A 19,117-nucleotide genomic window follows, 5' to 3' on the forward strand; every position below is an offset into this window, starting at 1 on the left:
TACTAAATTGTCCCTAGGTGTGTGTGTGTGTGTGTGTGTGTGTGTGTGTGTGTGTGTGTGTGTGTGTGTGTGTGTGTGTGTGTGTGTGTGTGTGTGTGTGTGTGTGTGTGTGTGTGTGTGTGTGTGTGTGTGAGCCCTGTGATGGACTGGCAGCCTGTCCAGGGTGTCTCCCTGCCTGCCGCCACTGCTGGGATAGGCTCCAGCATCCCCGCGACCCGAATTTGGATAAGCGGCTTGGATAATGGAAGTATGGATGAATGGATGGATAACCAATAAGTGTGTTTTCTATTTCTGAGTTGTAATCTTCAGCATCTCAGTTCGTGTTACTTCAGCTTCTGTTTCTGTGCCTAAACTCTTAACACAAAGACTGAAGTCACTATTCTTTTGTATTTGTGTAATTTCTTTGCACATACAAATGATTTGGCTTTGCATATGCAAAACGACACATGCACATAAAACACATAAAGTGACAGGAAAGATGATAAAAAAAACAGATATTAAAATAGGTGTGTAAACAACTGTAAATATGGGGTTTACCTAGCAAGTTATGGGACCAGAAACTGACTGAGATACATTGCATTTTTTTTCTATTGTATTGGAAGCTACTTTCTTTCTATGGAAAAAAAAAAGGGGGAGTTTGGGATTTCTGATAAATCACATGTTTGAGTTCAGTGTTTGGTAGTGTCACATGTAAGAAGACACACATCTGATAGGACCTCCATGCAGGTTTAACCGTAGCTGTTGTGATTGTACAATCTCGGACATAATAAAACTGACAGAGCCAGGGAATGGGAGAAAGCAACACACACACACACACACACACACACACACACACACACACACACACACACACACACACACACACACACACACACACAGAGTCAATGCAAATCCATTTTTGCATAGGCCTCAGCGTGGCTTGAGGGCAGATCTGGGTAGGTTTGTTCAGACCGGCAGCTCAGCGAGGAATATTACCACAGAGGTGTGCACAAGACTCTCTTCATTAATCTAAACACAGTTCTGTTCATCTGCCCCCTGGTCTCATCTCCCTCTTTCTCTCTCGCTTTCAGTTCTGGAGGCAGGGAAAGGGGGACTATTTCCAGGGTGTCCTGTTCCTGGCTGAGCTCAGCACGCCATCCGTCTGCCTGGGGAAAGTCCTGATCCAGGTACCAACCCATCCATCCACTCACAGCACACACTACGGTGTAGGTGAGGGCAGGTCTGCTTAAGTGCTGAGTAATCTGTTGCAGTGGGAGGAGGATGGCCTGGGACCCACTTCATGTTGATGGCTCTGGGCCTGTGTCAGATAGGAGGTGTCCAATTTATAATCACCCACTCCCTTTTCCGTCACTAGGATCCAAGCCTGGTGTCAGTGTAGGAACTCACCCTGTGTACACCGCATAAAGAATAATGACACCACTGGGCGTCCGAGTGGCGTAGCGGTTTATTCTGTTGCCTACCAACACGGGGGTTGCCGGGTCGAATCCCGTGTTACCTCCGGCTTGGTTGGACGTCCCTACAGACACAATTAGCCGTGTCTGTGAGTGGGAACCCAGATGTAGGTATGTGTCCTGGTCGCTGCACTAGCACTTCCTCTGGTCGATCAGGGTGTCTGTTTTTGGGGGGTGGGGGACTAGGGAGAATAGCGTGGTCCTCCTACGCGCTACATCCCCCTGGCAAAACTCCTTATTGTCAGGCGAAAAGAAGCGGCTTGCGTCTCCACACGCATCGAAGGAGGTCTGTGGTAGTCTACAGCCCTCCCCAGATTGGCAGAGGGGGTGGAGTAGCGACCGGGACGGCTCGGAGGAGTGGGGCGGTTGGCCATGTACAGTTGGGGAGAAAAGGGGAAAAGCGCCCCCCCCCCCCAAAAAAAAAGAATAGTGACACCCCGTTCTCACTACTGGTAAATGTCTCTCTGTGGACCGCTAATGTCGTGTGTGCATCTTTGTTGGTACCAAGCGTCTGTATTGGTACCACTCACTGGGTTGATTTCAGGTAAAGAAGGGATGATAGATTGTCATTTTTTGTGTGCGTGCAATTCATATCATCATCACCATTATCATGTGGTAGTAGTTAGTGTTGGTGGCATATTTACTGCAAAACAGTGCGTTGCAGGTGTTTGGTTGTTATTTCGAAGTTGAATCAGTCCAAACTGACATGGCCATGTTTCACCAACTGTCAACTTTTTATTTTGTTTTTCTTTTATCTTCGCTCACCCAGGACTCGTTTCTTTTTGTCTATCTCGGGCCCCTTTTACTCCATCTGTAATTTTCTCGCTTGCTATTTTTTCCACTTTTTGATTCTTATTTCTCTTTGTTCTGTCTCTCTCTCTCTCTCTCTCTCTCTCTCTCTCTCTCTCTCTCTCTCTCTCTCTCTCTCTCTCTCTCTCTCTCTCTCTCTCTCTCTCTCTCTCTCTCTCTCTCTCTCTGTCTGTGGTTTCCACCCCGTCAGTACAAGAAGCAGCACACCCTCCTTCACAAAGTCAACGGCGGTCTCATGTTGGTTTCTTTCTTCAGCTGCCGTGTGTTACTCTTCCCTTACCTCTACTATGCCTACAGCAGGTGAACATGTAGACATGAGGCCAGTGAACAGAACTGTTCAGTTCTGTTCAGCTCTGTTCTGTTCTGTTTTGTTCAGTTCAGTTCAGTTCTGTTCTGTTCTGTTCAGTTCTGTTTTGTTCTGTTCAGTTCTGTTCTGTTCTGTTCAGTTCTGTTCAGTTCTGTTTTGTTCTGTTCTGTTCTGTTCTGTTTTGTTTTGTTCTGTTCTGTTCTGTTCTGTTCTGTTCTGTTCTGTTCAGTTCAGCGGGGCTTCATCGTCACAACCGTCAATGGACAACTTTGCTAAAGCAGTGCGAACGACAACATAAAATCTTAAAAAACAAACAAAGCGGAGAAACTAGACACAAACAACCGTCATGTGGACTTGTGAAACACATACTACATAGATTTATAAGAAGGTAGAGAACATGTAAGATGAGACAACATATTCAAGTTAATAGCAAATTGCATCTATTTGGGTTCTCATTTAGCTTTCACATGATATAACGTGTGTGATGGCCTGGCGGCCTGTCCAGGGTGTCTCCCCGCCTGCCGCCCAATGACTGCTGGGATAGGCTCAGCATCCCCGCCACCCTGAGAGCAGGATAAGCGGTTCGGGTTAATAGATGGATGGATGATATAGCGTGAATATATAGCTACATGTATACATCTATACAGAAAGTACATTGTCTCTGTAGCAGACTGAATGTAAATAAAAATACACATAGAGAATGAAGTAATATTGCAGTAGTGAGGTCTGCGTGTTCCAAACACTACAAAGAGTTTAGAAGAAGCATAAAAAAACTCAACGAATGCACACATAACCTCATATAAGTCAGATAAAGGGAGTATAAATAGATATAATTTTATAAGTGCTGATTTGATGAACAAATAATAATTTGATTAATCTACACAGCAGTAAAAGCTATAAAATTCTTCATAAGATAAACATTAAATTGTTATTAAACATCAAATTACATTTGCGTGATATTCAGCATGTTCAGCATGTTTGTTTGTGTGTACATGTTTTTGACATCACTGTCCCCTGGTGTTTGTTTGCAGGTACGCCTCCATCCCCATCTACCAGGTTCCTCTGGTGGCACCCTGGCTCTGCAACGTGGGAGCCGCTTTCCTCATGGCCCTCCAGCTCTACTGGTTTGGCCTCATCTGCAGAGGGGCCCTCCGTCTTTTCATAAGGAGCCCATGCTCGCTGACCTCCGACCTGGGCTGTTCACCGCCGTCAACCAACAGCTACGATCCCAATGAGGTGGACGGAGACACCAGCAGACATTGAGCAAGAAATGAGAGACCATGCTGGATGAGAGACCATTTTTGAGAGACCATGACGGATGAGAGACCATTTTTGAGAGACCATGTTGGATGAGAGACCATGTTGCATGAGAGACTATGTTGGATGAGAGACCATGATGGATGAGAGACCATGATGGACGAGAGACCATGTTGGATGAGAGCATGGATGCTGGGGGAGAGACAGTCAAAAGAATGCCTAAGTCCGTCCGGGTGATTTCAGCTGCTGGAAATTGAGTTGCATTGAAAACTGAATGGAAATGAGGGGAAGCGGAGACTGATTGTGTGCACTAAAAAAGAAAGCAAATTTAACAAATAGAGCACATTTAAAAGTGACCAACGTTAACCATAGTGCGCTGCACTTGTTCAGATTTTACAAAAAGCAGACAAATCGGTCAAGTCAAAAGATAAGACAATCGATAAAACGTTACAAAGCATGGTGATGGGGACAAGAATATGGACATGATAAAGAGCAAAAGAGCTGAGTGTCTCCTCTTTTCTGATCTAAGGGACAAAATATAAAGAGGGAGGATATCAGGCTGTGAAGGTCAAAGTGGGTTGAATGTATGGACAACTTTACAGGGTTCATTACACACATTCAGTGTTCTTGATTTTTTTTTGTATCCGTTCGATTGGATATTATATTAACCAAACAGAGAGGGAAGAAGAGGACAGAGGACTCAGCATTTCCAGATATAACCGTCTACTGCTGTTTTCTAATGGACGTTGGTGCTGGAACAGGTCAAGGGGGGAAAGGAAAATCTCTGCACCGGTGTTACATCAAAATCTGCAACCGTCCGGGCGTCCCTACAGACACAATTGGCCGTGCCTGCGAGTGTGAGGCCAGATGTGGGTATGTGTCCTGGTCGCTGCACTAGCGCCTCCTCTGGTCGATCAGGGTGTCTGTTTTTTGGGGGGGAATAGCGTGATCCTCCCACGCGCTACGTCCCCCTGGTGAAACTCCTCACTGTCAGGTGAAAAGAAGCGGCTGGCGACTCCACATGTATCGGAGGAGACATGTGGTAGTCTGCAGCCCTCCCGGATCAGCAGGGGGGTGGGTGAAGCAGCGACTGAAGACAGGGGTAATTGGCCAAGCACAACTGGGGAGAAAAGGGGGGGGTGCTGCAACTGTCAAAAATGTGACCATATTGTCCTGAAGGCGCTGGAAGTGGCCGTTGCAGATTTGGCCGTAACACCGTCGACTCCCCCGCTGTGACACCGAGAGAGGAGAGGAGCAACCGGCACCAAGTAGACCACAAACAAACTTACAGTTTTTCTATTATTTATTATTTACTATTCGTTGATAATAGATTTTTTTTTTTGCACAAAGAGTGTTGTGTCTTTTTTTGGGGGGGGGGTCGTGATGAGGTGAAACTTTTTTTTTATTTCTCATTTGTGATTTCTGAACCTTGCTCCGGAGCAAACAGGGAAGCTGAAGGGAACAGGAAACCTGATAACATGCCGGTGTGGGAGACTCCAGGTAGAATGGCCGCGTCTAGGACGGGGCAATAGTTTAATATTGCCGTTTATCGTCCTTCGGTGGTTTTGTATTTGGATGAAATTCGGATATTGTCATATCGTGATACACAATTCTGTCTAATCGACTACCAAAAAATGTCTCACAAAATGAGGCCTGAAATATCTGAGGGACGTGAAAACTACACTGCTCAAAAAAATAAAGGGAACACATAAGCAATGCAATGTAGCTCCAAGTCAATCACACTTTTGAGATATCAACCTGTCCAGTTAGGAAGCAACACTGATTTGTGAATCAATTTCACCTGTTGGTAAATTGTCTAATTTCCACCTGGTGGAAATTAGACAATTTGCAAGACAACCCCTATAACAGGAATGGATTTGCAGGTGGTGGCCACAGACCATTTGCCTGTCCTCATCTTTTCTGGCTGATCTTTGGTTAGTTTTTCATTTTGCTAGTGCCCTCACCACTAGAGGTGGCATGAGGCGGTATCTGCAACCTACAGAAGTTGCTCAGGTAGTGCAGCTCATCCAGGATGGCACATCAATGCGTGCTGTGGCAAGAAGATTTGATGTGTCTCCCAGCACAGTGTCCAGAGCATGGAGGAGGTACCAGGAGACAGGCCAGTACACCAGGAGACGTGGAGGGGGCCGCAGGAGGACAACAACCCCGCAGCAGGACCGCTATCTGGTCCTTTGTGCAAGGAGGAACAGGAGGAGCACTGCCAGAGCCCTACAAAACGACCTTCATCAGGCCACTAATGTGCAGGTTTCTGCTCAAACAGTGAGAAACAGAATGCATGAGGATGGTATGAGGGCCCGACGTCCACAATTGGGGCCTGTGCTCACAGCCCAACACCGTGCAGCCCGATTGACCTTTGCCAGAGAACATCTTGGTTGGCAGATTCGCCATTGGCGCCCTGTGCTCTTCACAGATGAGAGCAGGTTCACACTGAACACATGTGACAGACGTGAGAGAGTCTGGAGACGCTGTGGAGAACGTTCTGCTGCCTGCAACATCCTCCAGCATGACCGGTTTGGCGGTGGGTCAGTGATGGTCTGGGGAGGCATATCCTTGGAGGGCCGCACAGACCTCTACGTGCTAGCCAGAGGTACCATGACTGCCATTAGGTACCGGGATGAGATCCTCAGACCCATTGTCAGACCATATGCTGGTGCAGTGGGCCCTGGGTTCCTGCTCATGCATGACAATGCTCGTCCTCATGTGGCCAGAGTGTGTCAGCAGTTCCTGTATGTCGAGGGCATTGATGCTATGGACTGGCCTGCACGTTCCCCAGACCTGAATCCAATCGAGCACCTCTGGGACATCATGTCTCGTACCATCCGCCAACACGATGTCGCACCACAGACTGTCCAGGAGTTGACCGATGCCCTGATCCAGGTCTGGGAGGAGATCCCTCAGGAGACCATCCGTCGTCTCATCAGGAGCATGCCCAGACATTGTAGGGAGTGCATACAGGCACGTGGAGGCCACACACACTACTGAGCCTCATTTTGAATCGTCTTGAAGAATTTCCACAGAAGTTGGATCAGCCTATGTTCTCATTTTCCACTTTGATTTTGAGTATGATTCTGAATCCAGACCTTAATGGGCTAATGATTTTGATTTCCATTGATCCTTCTGAGGTTATTTTGCTCTAAACACATTCCTCTGTCTAATAAATAAAGATTTTCAGCTGAAATATTTCATTCATCGAGGTCTATATTGTGTTTTTAGGTGTTCCCTTTATTTTTTTGAGCAGTATAGTTACGGTTTAATGATGATATACTTACCCAAAGTTCAGTACGACGAGCCTCACGTGGATTCTTCAGCACGGTATTTTTGCATATGTAGACAGATATCATGACGTATATGTGGATGTGTTACAATTCCCTATGATGATCAGGATAATAATGTTCTCTAAATGGCCAAACGCTATGGCTATCTACATAAGGGAACTTAACATGTAAACAACTGTACGAGGAAAACCTCATTAAAAAGAAGTTGAAACGTTCTCACTTTATACTTTATCTATCTATCTATCTATCTATCTATCTATCTATTTGTTTGTTTGTTTTAAAATCCCCCCCGCCCTTTTCTGCCCAGTTGTACCCGTCTCTTCCGAGCCGTCGCTGCTCCACCCCCTCTGCCGACCTGGGGAGGGCTGCAGACTACCACATGCCTCCTCCGATACATGTGGAGTCACCAGCCGTTTCTTTTCACCTGACAGTGAGGAGTTTCACCAGGGGGACGTAGCACGTGGGAGGATCACACTATTCCCCCCCAGTCCCCCAAACAGGCGCCCCGACCGACCAGAGGAGGCGCTAGTGCAGCGACCAGGACACATATCCACAACCGGCTTCCCACCCGCAGTCACGGCCAATTATGTCTGTAGGGACGCCCGACCAAGCCGGAAGTAACACGGGGATTCGAACAGGAGCTCCCCGTGTTGGTAGGCGACCGCCACGCTACCCGGACGCCCAAGGTTCTCACTCTCATCTTGACTTTCTTATAGTCCAAGAGAAGATTGTGACTGCGAACTTATTCGTCCGTCCATCTGCCTTGTTTGTTCATCTAACGAGGACTTCAGCTCCACTCAGCCTGATATACAGCACAGTCCTTTTAATAAAACCCGCCATCCCTATATTATGACCAACTCACGACATACACTGACATAACGAAACGCCTTTGTTTCTTAACTAGGAGAAACAGCCAGAACAGAGAGAGAGGGCGCTGACATATCATTAGTCCACTCTCCAACTTCATTTGACAGCAGTTACATGTTGCTTGTGTGATAAACTTTGAATTTCCAACATGTGGTTAAGACAATAACCCACAAGTCCATCTGTCAAGGGTGACGTCATGTTTAAGATCTCTCGCTCTCTCTTTCTTGCCCCCCCCCTCACGCGCGCGCGCACACACACACACACACACACACACACACACACACACACACACACACACACACAAACCACCAACGTTAATGAGCTTTGTATTTTGGTAGATTATTAGGAACCTGGATGTTTGCCTTTCCTTTGAGTCACGGCGAGTATTCACAGGAAGTATCAGCATCTTCCCTCCTGTATGTAGTGATGTTGACCCACACGGACATGAGGAGGAGAACATGCAAACACCACACAGGAAGAACCCAGCACCTCCTTGCTGTGAGGCAACAGTGCTAACCACCAGCCCCCTAATTACTTGCCCTCTAGATAATGCAGGGTGACTACTGCTCCACCCGGCTATATCTCTGCTAAGGTGCTGGAAGCAGTTGTTTTTTTTGTTTTTTTCTTATGAAAAAACATGCATAACACACATCTTTCTTTCTTTCTTTTTACATATTTGCGCAGATATATGCTTAATCATTAGAACAAGAAGAAAACACACGATACAAGACATTCAACTAAAGTTTAAAACACAGATAGACAGGACAGAAAAAGAGTGAGGTAACCTGTAAGCCCCAGCATGGCTTGTAGCCTACAGCCCCCCCCCCCCACCAAATCAAAGAAATCCCATTCAAAAACCACAGCTCAACAAGACTACAACAGTGCAGTATTGCCCTTATTGTAATACTGCACTATTGTTGTATTACAATAGTGCTGTATTATGACTTTTGCATGGCTTCCATCCCACAGGCCCCCCACCTAATCAAGGAAATCAAACAAAAAATACACTTAAACCATCCCCAATACATCATAACCCACACACTACACCATTTAACCAAAATCTAACATCACCCTCCCTTCTTCTCCAATCACTATAAAAGTGCTCCCCTCCACAAACCCCCCCCAATAAACTCCTCTTCCCTGACATAACTATGCAACACATTAACATCTCTCTCCATTATACTCTTAAAAACATTCCACACCTCAACTCTCCTCTTTTCATAATGGGCCATATTCCTCGTTAACTTGACAGCAAACCTGGCATGGTTGAAAACACAATTTAATAAATTCACATTACATCCTTTCACTTTGGCAGTCACCCCAAACAACCATTCTATTCTCTCAACAAACCCTCCTCTCCAACATCTACTTATCAATTCTTTCATTTTCAACATGTATCCCTCCAGCTCACAACATTCAACAAACTCATGCATCAATGTTTCCTCTCCCACACCGCACACATCACTTCCTTTCTTCACAACCACATCAAACTTACTAATGACTAAACCTGCTCATGCTGGAAGCATTACTGAGTCCGAACTGATAGAAAAGATTTCTGCACACTTAGATCTATGTAGGCGGCACGGTGATGCAGTGGTTAGCGTGGTCGCCTCACAGCAAGAAGCTCCTGGGTTCGAGCCCCGGGGTAGTCCAACCTTAGGGGTCATCCCGGGTCATCCTCTGTGTGGAGTTCGCATGTTCTCCCGTGTCCGCGTGGGTTTCCTCCGGGGGCTCCGGTTTCCTCCTACAGTCCAAAGACATGTAGGTCAGGTGAATCGGCCGTACTAAATGCCCCTAGGTATGTGTGTGTGCATGTCAGCCCTGTGATGATGGCCTGATGGCCTGTCCTGTCCCCGCGACCCCGAAAGCAGGATAAGTGGTTCGGATAATGGATGGATGGATAGATCTATGCATAGATCTTAGTGTGCAGAAATCTTTTCTTTCAGTTAATTACTTGCACACCTTCAAATGACTACAATAAAGGTCTATGTATTATTTGCCGGTTATCAGTTTTTTTTCTTCCTTATGACCTCTACTACTAGTAAACCTCCAGTCTCAAAATTAATATAGATAGCGTTATCACCCCTTTAAATGAAAGATCTCTAGATATGGTCACACGGGTATTATTCACTCCACCCATCCTAGAACGACCAGGATTTCACTCCTACCTAAAACGACCATGGGCGGTCAAAATGCCCCCCGGTTTTTAAACTTTATATCCTGAGGTGGCAGATTTGAGGATGCTAAGATTTTCATTGGGAGTGATGAAGAAAGATGGATGAAGAATGGATTAGGAACGAGTAGATCAGAGGGACAGCTCAGTTTGGACAGTTTGGAGACGACTCAAGAGAGGCAAGATTGAGATGGCTTGGACATGTGTGGAGGAGAGATGCTGGGTATATTGGGAGAAGGATGCTGAATAATGGAGCTGCCAGGGAAGAGGAAAAGAAGAAGGCCAAAGAGGAGGTTTATGGATTTGACGAGGGAGGACATGCAAGTGGCTGATGTGACAGAGGAAGATGCAGAGGACAGGAAGAGGTTCTGTCAGTATAAATACCCAATTGAGATATTTATGCATTGCATGTGTATGTCTGTTAAGAAACGACTGACGCCAACATTAACATTTTAACAACTTTAATACTATTTTTCAAACAATTTAAAATGGCCGCTGTCCAACGCTTGGAAATACTGCAACGCCTCGGTGGTAGTCATGGTGCGTCTGTAATGGCGTCTGTAACCACACATGTTGGCAATAATCAAAAATCAAGTTGGGACTATTTCTCTGCACTGGACAACGGAGAACGCTAGCTTGTTTCTAGGACAGAGCAATGAACGTCACGAAGGAACTGACGCAACCAACACACGTCATAAATAGTGACATGACACACACGATGACGCAGACATTACGCGCGGTCATTTCGACCGGTCATGGTCGTTTTATGATATTTGTGCTATTGATCTAAAACTAATTTTAATGCAAATATATAACATTTTAAGAGCATTCAGGGAGCGGCAGGTCTGTATCCCCCCCCAAAAAAGTTATTAAACTTTGAAAATCCAAAACGGTCCAAATGACCGCCTTATTAACTGGCGTCGTCATTATAATCTCTGACTTCTGCTGGTCCCACATGTCAACTTTGGCTGGGCTTGTTTTTTGTTGTGTTTTGGGTCCCCCCCCCCCCCCCTGTCAGATCAGTCATCAGACCTGAACCGGTTGAGTGTAAATGTGGCTTTGATATTCTGGTATATAAGCAAATGTTTGATATGTTTGGCGACTTGGACACGTGCAGATGGCCACTTTACAAACCGTGCCATGGCGTTTTCTTGAGGCTCAATGCGGGCTCCTGTCTTGGCTGTTTGCCTCTTTATTTGTTTTGGATTCGCCACTCAAAATGACGCGTGCAGGGCACTTTAAGTTAAAGGAAAGGTTTTTTTTTTTTTAACTGAGCTGTGAAATTGTGTTCTGTAGCCCCCCCCTTTTTTTTCTCTCCCCAATTGTACTTGGCCAATTACCCCACCCTTCTGAGCCGTCCCGGTCACTGCTCCACCCCCTCTGCTGATCCGGGGAGGGCTGAAGACTACAACGTGTCTCCTCCGATACATGTGGAGTCACCAGCTGCTTCTTTGTTGCACATGGGCTTCTCCGCGTGGCTGCCATACAAGCTGAGCGGAAGCAGTTTTGATTTCGATGAAGAGTGATGCCGTTGTTTGTTTGTTCTTAATTTGGAGTTTAGGTTTTAGTGTGTTGTAATATTTGTTTCACACAAACAGAAAATCGCCTTTGATGGTCCCAAGGTGGCGGCACAGCTGCTCCTTTACATTACCACAACCGTCTGTACATGTTCGAAACTGAACATTTCATCGAAAATGCAACAAATTATATTTGTAAAAAACAACCCCCCCATGAACTACAGCTTTCATTACTTCCCACTATTCCGGTATCAAGCTATCTAGTTCTAATTTAACAAGATATTTGTGTGGTTTTAACTGAGATTGGTTTATCTTTCCTAGCGGCATAACAGTTTTGATTGAGAGCTCTGACTATACGGCCCCAAGTTGAGCCGTCTTTTACGAAAGCCCGGTCTAGCCAGCCGCGCGTCTGACTTTGATGCGCATTTACTGGCGGTGTTACGGTAGGGGTGCTTGGCGCGGACAAAAAAGGACGAGGGAAGACCCATATTTCATATTTCGGCAGATTCATTAAAGAATTTTCAATGGATTTATGTAATGGATTGATGTAGTGGAAGACCCTGGCTATGTTCATGGCAAATTTCACGTGTTTTTACTGTACAGTTTTTGAGAAAATGAAAGCTAAAATAAGCTTGATTTACATTATAATACATTAATAATGTCCACATAATTGAACTGAAATAATAATAATAATAAAAATGCCCTTAACAGTTGACACAGAACTTTCAATGGATTCCTGTAGTGGAAGACCCTGGCTATGTTCATGACAAGTTTCATGTAATTTTACTGTATGGTTTTTGGGAAAATTAAAGCTAAGATAATTTTACGAAGCATGGCTACAGGAGGAGACGAGAGCAATGTTGTAGCTAGCTTGTTGGTGTTACCCTTCTCAAGACGTGCTTTCGAGGAAAAGCAACAAGTGATTGAAAATGGAAGGCCAACTCCTGCTCTTGTCTCGCCTATGCTTTATCATCTGTGTGGTGTTGACCATCCCTGTATCCACCTCTTCAGTTGAGAGGTCTTTCTCGGCCCTGAAGCACATCAAGACGAACGGGACAGGATTGACTTGGAGCTTTGGCACTGATGTCCACAGAAAAAGGCCTTCTGATAGAATTTAAATCCAAGGACAAACTGCATGATGCTGCCATTGCCCACTTCCCAAAGAAGGACCAACGGATGGACTTTATATTCAAGTAGCCTAATAAAGTCAGCTGCCTAATTTTATTTTACTCCAAATCAAAGCTGGCGTATTAATTTTACATATCATGATGGCACATCATAGCTAGTTAATACCACACTTTGCTCATGTAACGTTAGGCCTACTATACTCAATATTATGGTGTAAGGTTTGGCATATTTTGCATATGATTGTATTGCGACTTTGCTCATGGCATATTCTGCATGTGAAGGTTGATGTTATTGTTATTTCTATTCTTTGCTCATGAATTGCTTTGACTTGGTCTGGTCAGTTTGTAAAGAAGAGGTTTTATGATGCTGCATGCTAGCACTGTCCATGGTGATGTTGTAGGCCAGAAACGGAGGCCATGTCATGTGCATTTTCATTGTTTTCCAACTATGGAGAGAGACAAAGGCTATTTGTTATCCAGTGGATTTGATTTTGGATCTTGAGGCACTGAGTTACTGGCAGTGTGTGTGTGTGTGTGTGTGTGTGTGTGTGTGTGTGTGTGTGTGTGTATGTGTGTGTGTGTGTGTCGGAGCTGTACACATATTAAAAAATACCCCCAAAATTTGGCTGATTACAATATCATTGCACTGTTGAAGGCCCACTGCCAGACCCCACGAAACTTGTCATGGACATAGCCCGGGTCATCCACTACACGAATCCATTGAAAGTTCCTTGTCAACTATTAAGATTTTTTTGTTATCACAATTCAAATATGTGGACATTATTAATGTATTATAATGTAAATCAAGCTCAATTTAGCTTTAATTTTCTCAAAAAATGTACAGTAAAATTACATGAAACTTGTCATGGACATAGCCAGGGTCTTCCACTACAGGAATCCATTGAAAGTTCTGTCAACTATTAAGGTCTGTTTTTATGACGGTTCTGTGGAGTTAGAAAACAACGAGACACGAGACGTGAGAGTAGACGTAGTCGAGGTAGTTTACTAGCTCCAACTTTGCATGTCATACGTTCGACAACGACACTGAACTGTGAACCGGAAGCGGAAGTGCATTATCTGACCCCTCGCCTCTTCCCTTAAAGGTACACCGTCCTCTTAGGTGAATGTCTCTCGATATATAGATGTGGGTCACCACACAGGCCCCCCCAGAATTCACCTACACAAAACAATGCAAAACAGCAAAAGTGCAAGTCATGAACATAAAAATAGACTCTACAACAGAACAGTCAATGACATAGTGCAAAGTCACGGGGAAAACAGGTGACAAGTCGGGGGGCGGACCCTGCGGCCATAACGGCTGCGCTTCACAGGAGGGGAAACAGATGGGGCCGAAACCCGGGCCATAGGCGGGGCCGAAGCAGGAACAGAGGCAGGTGCCGGGGCCGAACTAGGAGGGCGCCCCCGCCGCGGGGGTAGGGCAAATTGCATTGGCTCCCCAATGTCCAAGTGAGCGGGCTTGAGACGGTCTATAGCGACCCGCTCCGGCCTGCCCCCGATGTCCACCACAAAGTTCTTATCCCCCGCCTCCAGGACGCGGAAGGGCCCGTCGTATGGGGGCTGCAGCGGGGACCGATGGCTGTCGTGCCTAATGAAGACGTACCTCGCCGATGGCAGATCCCTGGGGACGTAGGACCGGGGGAGGCAGTGTTGAGACATCGGAACGGGAGCGAAGGCACCGGCAGCGCTCCGGGACACACTGAGGTGAGAGGCGGCCGACCAGGGAGCCGTAGCATCCGGAAGAAACTCCCCCAGAACCCGCAGGGGCTGGCCATACACCAGCTCAGCGGAGGAGGTCTGGAGGTCTTCCTTCGGGGCCGAACGCAGGCCGAGCATGACCCATGGGAGCCGGTCCATCCAGTCGCAGCCAGTGAGGCTTGCCCGCAGAGCGGCTTTCATGTCCCGATGGAACCGCTCACAAAGTCCGTTGCTCTGCGGGTTGTATGCCGCAGTGCGGTGGATCTTCACCCCCAGGTGCTCAGCGACCGCCGTCCAGAGCTCCGAGGTAAACTGGGAGCCCCGGTCGCTCGTGATGTCACCAGGCGTGCTGAAACGGGCCACCCAGCAGCCGATGAACGCCCGTGCTACCTCTGCTGCCGTCGTGGAGGACAAGGGAATACCCTCTGGCCACCTGGTGGCCCTGTCCACAATAGTGAGGAGGAACGTATAACCACGGGAGGGGGGCAGGGGACCCACCAGGTCAACATTGACGTGGTCAAACCGCCTCTCTGGAACCACAAACGGCGCCAAAGGGGCCTTGGTATGGCGGTACACCTTGGCGCGTTGGCACGCCACACACGAGCCGGCCCAGGCTCTAACATCCTTACGGAGCCCAGGCCAAACGAACTTGACGCTCACCAGCTTGGTCGAGGCCTTCACTCCCGGGTGGGAAAGGCCGTGGACGGTGTCGAAAACTCGGCGCCGCCAGGAAGTAGGCACCAGGGGGCGCGGTTGACCGGTGGAGATGTCACAGAGGAGGGTGGTGTTGGCCGCGTCGAACGTCACGTCCTCCAGCCGTAGCGCCGTAGGGGTCGACCGGTAGTCTTGAACGGTCGCGTCCTTGGCTTGGTCCGCTGCCATAGCGGCGTAGTCGAGTCCCAAGTGAACGGCGTTAACAACCGCCCGTGAAAGGCAGTCGGCGACGAAGTTATCCTTGCCCGACACGTGTTGTATGTCCGTGGTAAACTCGGAAACCGCCGCGAGATGGCGCTGCTGACGCCCAGACCACGGTTCTGAGGTTTTGGGCATACAGAACGTCAGCGGTTTGTGGTCCACGAAAGCGGTGAACTGTCGGCCCTCCAATAGGAACCTAAAGTGTCTGGTTGCGAGGAAGAGACCCAGTAGTTCCCTATCAAAGGTGCTGTATTTGCGCTCGCTCTCACGGAGTTGTTTACTGAAGAACGCCAACGGCTGCCAGCCCCCCCCCCCCCACCCACTGCTCACACGACGTAGTCGGAGGCATCCGTTGTAAGGGCTATGGGGGCGGCAGGCGACGGGTGAGCTAGCAGCGCAGCGTTGGCCAGCGCGGTCTTGGCGGCCACAAAAGCCTCGTCCATCCCCGAAGACCAGTCCAGCTCGTCCTTAGACTTCTTACCCCGCAGGGCCTCATACAGGGGACGCATGATGTGGGCGGCACGGGGCAGGAAACGGTTATAAAAGTTCACCATGCCCAGGAATTCCTGCAGCGACTGTACAGTGCGGGGGCGGGGGAACATGGTGACAGCCTCAACCCTGGCAGGGAGGGGAACGGCCCCCTGTGGAGTGATGTGGTGCCCGAGGAAGGTGATGGACGACTCCCCGAACTGACACTTAGCTGGGTTGATGATGAGGCCGTGTTCGCTGAGCCTGTCGAACAGCTGTCTGAGGTGCGCCATGTGTTCCTCCGCCGACGCGCTGGCCACGAGGATGTCGTCTAAGTACACAAACAAAAATGGCATGTCGCGGAGCACAGAATCCATAAGGCACTGAAATGTCTGCGCCGCCCCTTTAAGGCCGAAAGGCATACGTAAAAACTCAAAGAGCCCAAAGGGTGTGATGACAGCCGTTTTTGGGACATCCAGTGGGTGGACCGGCACTTGGTGATACCCCCGCACTAAGTCGATTTTGGAATAGATGGCAGCGCCCGCCAGGTGGGTAGAGAAATCTTGTATGTGCGGTATGGGGTACCGGTCGGGGGTCGTGGCATTGTTTAGGCGACGGTAGTCCCCGCACGGGCGCCAACCCCTGTCGGCCTTAGTAACCATGTGAAGAGGGGAAGCCCATGGGCTGTCAGAACGGCGGACAATGCCGAGGCGCTCCATAGTCGAAAACTCCTCCCTGGCTATTGCGAGCTTGGCCGAGTCGAGGCGTCGGGCCCGGGCGTAAACTGGGGGGCCCACTGTGGTGATATGATGTTCCACGCCGTGCTTGGCCACCGCCGAGGAGAAGGTGGGTGTGGTGAGCTCGGGGAAATTTGCGAGCAGGCGTTGGTATGGATCCCCGGTGGAGAGTGTGTTAGCGAGGCACAGCGCTCCAGCCCCCCCAAGCGTGCAGGGGTATGACGCAAAAGAGACGGCATCAATCACACGACAGTTTTTAACATCCACCAGCAGGTTGAAAGCACAGAGGAAATCCGCACCTAGGAGCGGGGTGGATACAGCAGCCATCACAAAGTACCAGCCGAAACGTCGGCCGCCAAAACACACGTCCACATGTCTGATACCGTATGTCCGAATGGACGTGCCGTTGGCGGCGTCCATCTGGGGGCCGTGACTGTCGGTCATCGTGTCCACAGCTTGTGCTGGTAGTGTGCTGCGTTGAGCGCCAGAGTCAACCAGCAGCCGTCGGCCCGACAAGGAGTCTCTGATGAACAACAGCTTGCAGTCACGGCCGGCGCCCATAGCCGTTAACGAGCGCCGGCCTTGGCGTTTCCCTGAACCCTGTAACTGCAGGGTTTGCGACACTGTTTTGCTTTTGCCCCAAACCTGGCATGGTAATAACAGAGCCCGTCGTCAGGTTGGCGGCGGGCTGTCACCGCAGCCGCGGTGTCCATATAGTCGTACACAGGTGGTGGTGTGGCGGTCATGTGGGGATAGCAGGGCATGCACAAACTGTTGCCGGTTGGCCAGGAAAACCCTGTCTGCTTCAGCAGCCAGAGAACGGTAGTCCTTGGAGGCGGCGAGAGGAGAACTGGCCAGTGCTGTGCGTACAGGTGCGGGGAGCTGCCTCAGAAAAATGTGTGTGAAAAGAAAGGCCGGATCAGCCGATCCCAGCACAGACAGCATTTTTTCCATTAACTCAGACGGTTTGCCGTGGCCATTCAGGGACAGTAAACGGTCTGCCTTCTCCAGCTCCACAGTTCAAATAGCTTCAGGAGGAATGTCTTTATAGCATCGTACTTGCCAGCAGCTGGCGGAGCTTCCAACAGTGTCATTGCTCGCGCCGTTGTCGATGCGTCTAACGCCGCCACTACGTGGAAGTACTGCGTTGCATCCCTCGTTATCCCTCTCAGCTGGAACTGGGCTTCCACATGTTGAAACCACGGCCTAGGATTATGCAGCCAAAAGTCGGGTAGCTTCACAGTAGCGGCGTAAATGCTAGCGTTAGCAATAGCCATGTTGTTAGCACCGGCGTCGTCGTTGTCAGACATACTCGTATTAGTAGTTCGATCACGTCGGGGTCACCAATGTGGAGTTAGAAAACAACGAGACACGAGACGTGAGAGTAGACGTAGTCGAGGTAGTTTACTAGTTCCAACTTTGCATGTCATACGTTCGACAACGACACTGAACTGTGAACCGGAAGCGGAAGTGCATTATCTGACCCCTCGCCTCTTCCCTTAAAGGTACACCGTCCTCTTAGGTGAATGTCTCTCGATATATAGATGTGGGTCACCACTTCAAATATTAAGACATTATGAATGTGTTATAATGTACAGTAATTAGAGCTGATTTTGCCTTTAGTTTCCTCAAAAACTACAGTAAAAGTACATGAAACTTGTCATGGACACAGCCAGGGTCGTCCTGTATATGAATCCACTGAAAATTATTTGTCAACTATTAAGGAATTTGTTTTATTACAGTTCAGATATGTGGAAATTATCAATGTATTATAATATAAGTCAAGCTTATTTTAGCTTTAATTTTCCCAAAACCATACAGTGAAATTACATGAAACGTATCATTAACACAGCCAGGGTCATCCTGTACATGAATCCGTTGAAAATTCTGTGTCAATTATTAAGGAATATGTTTTATTACAGTTCAAATGTGACAAGATTATTAATGTATTATAATGTAATTTGAGCTTAATTTAGCTAGAATATTCTCAAAAACTGTACAGTAAAATTATATGAAACCTGTCATGGACATAGCCCGGGTCATCCACTACATGAATCCATTGAAAGTTCTGTGTCAACTATTAAGATTTTTTTAATCACAATTCAAATATGTGGATATTATGTAAATCCAGCTTTGTCTTTTCTTTTTTTAGGTTTTTCTCAAAAACTGTACAGTAAAATTACTATTAATTAATATTACTATTAATTACTATTAAGGAATTTGTTTTATTACAGTTCAAATATGTGGACATTATTAATGTATTATAGTGTAAATCAAGCTTAATTTAGCTTTAATATTCTGAAAAACTGTCCTAAAAAATTACAAGAAACTTGTCATGGACATAGCCAGGGTCTTCTACTACATGAATCCATTGAAAATTCTGTGTCAACTTTTAAGGTTTTTTTTTCAATGACAGTTCATATATTAGGACATTATGATGTTATAACATACAGTAATTAGAGCTGATTTTGCCTTT

At 47.5% G+C, this 19,117-nt stretch overlaps 1 protein-coding gene across 1 annotated transcript in view; it reads left to right on the forward strand.

The window, feature by feature from the left end:
• The window catches only part of LOC130119748 (ceramide synthase-like), a 7,156-nt gene extending 3,325 nt beyond the window's left edge, over positions 1-3,831 (forward strand). The window contains exons 4-6 of the mRNA XM_056288351.1: positions 1,071-1,166; positions 2,452-2,561; positions 3,600-3,831. Of these exons, the coding sequence (XP_056144326.1) occupies positions 1,071-1,166; positions 2,452-2,561; positions 3,600-3,831 (438 nt within the window). The remainder of the gene's footprint in view (positions 1-1,070; positions 1,167-2,451; positions 2,562-3,599) is intronic.
• Positions 3,832-19,117: the final 15,286 nt, after the last annotated feature.

This window comes from Lampris incognitus, chromosome 10, assembly GCF_029633865.1.
Source record: "Lampris incognitus isolate fLamInc1 chromosome 10, fLamInc1.hap2, whole genome shotgun sequence".
NCBI classification, from domain to species: Eukaryota; Metazoa; Chordata; class Actinopteri; order Lampriformes; family Lampridae; genus Lampris; species Lampris incognitus.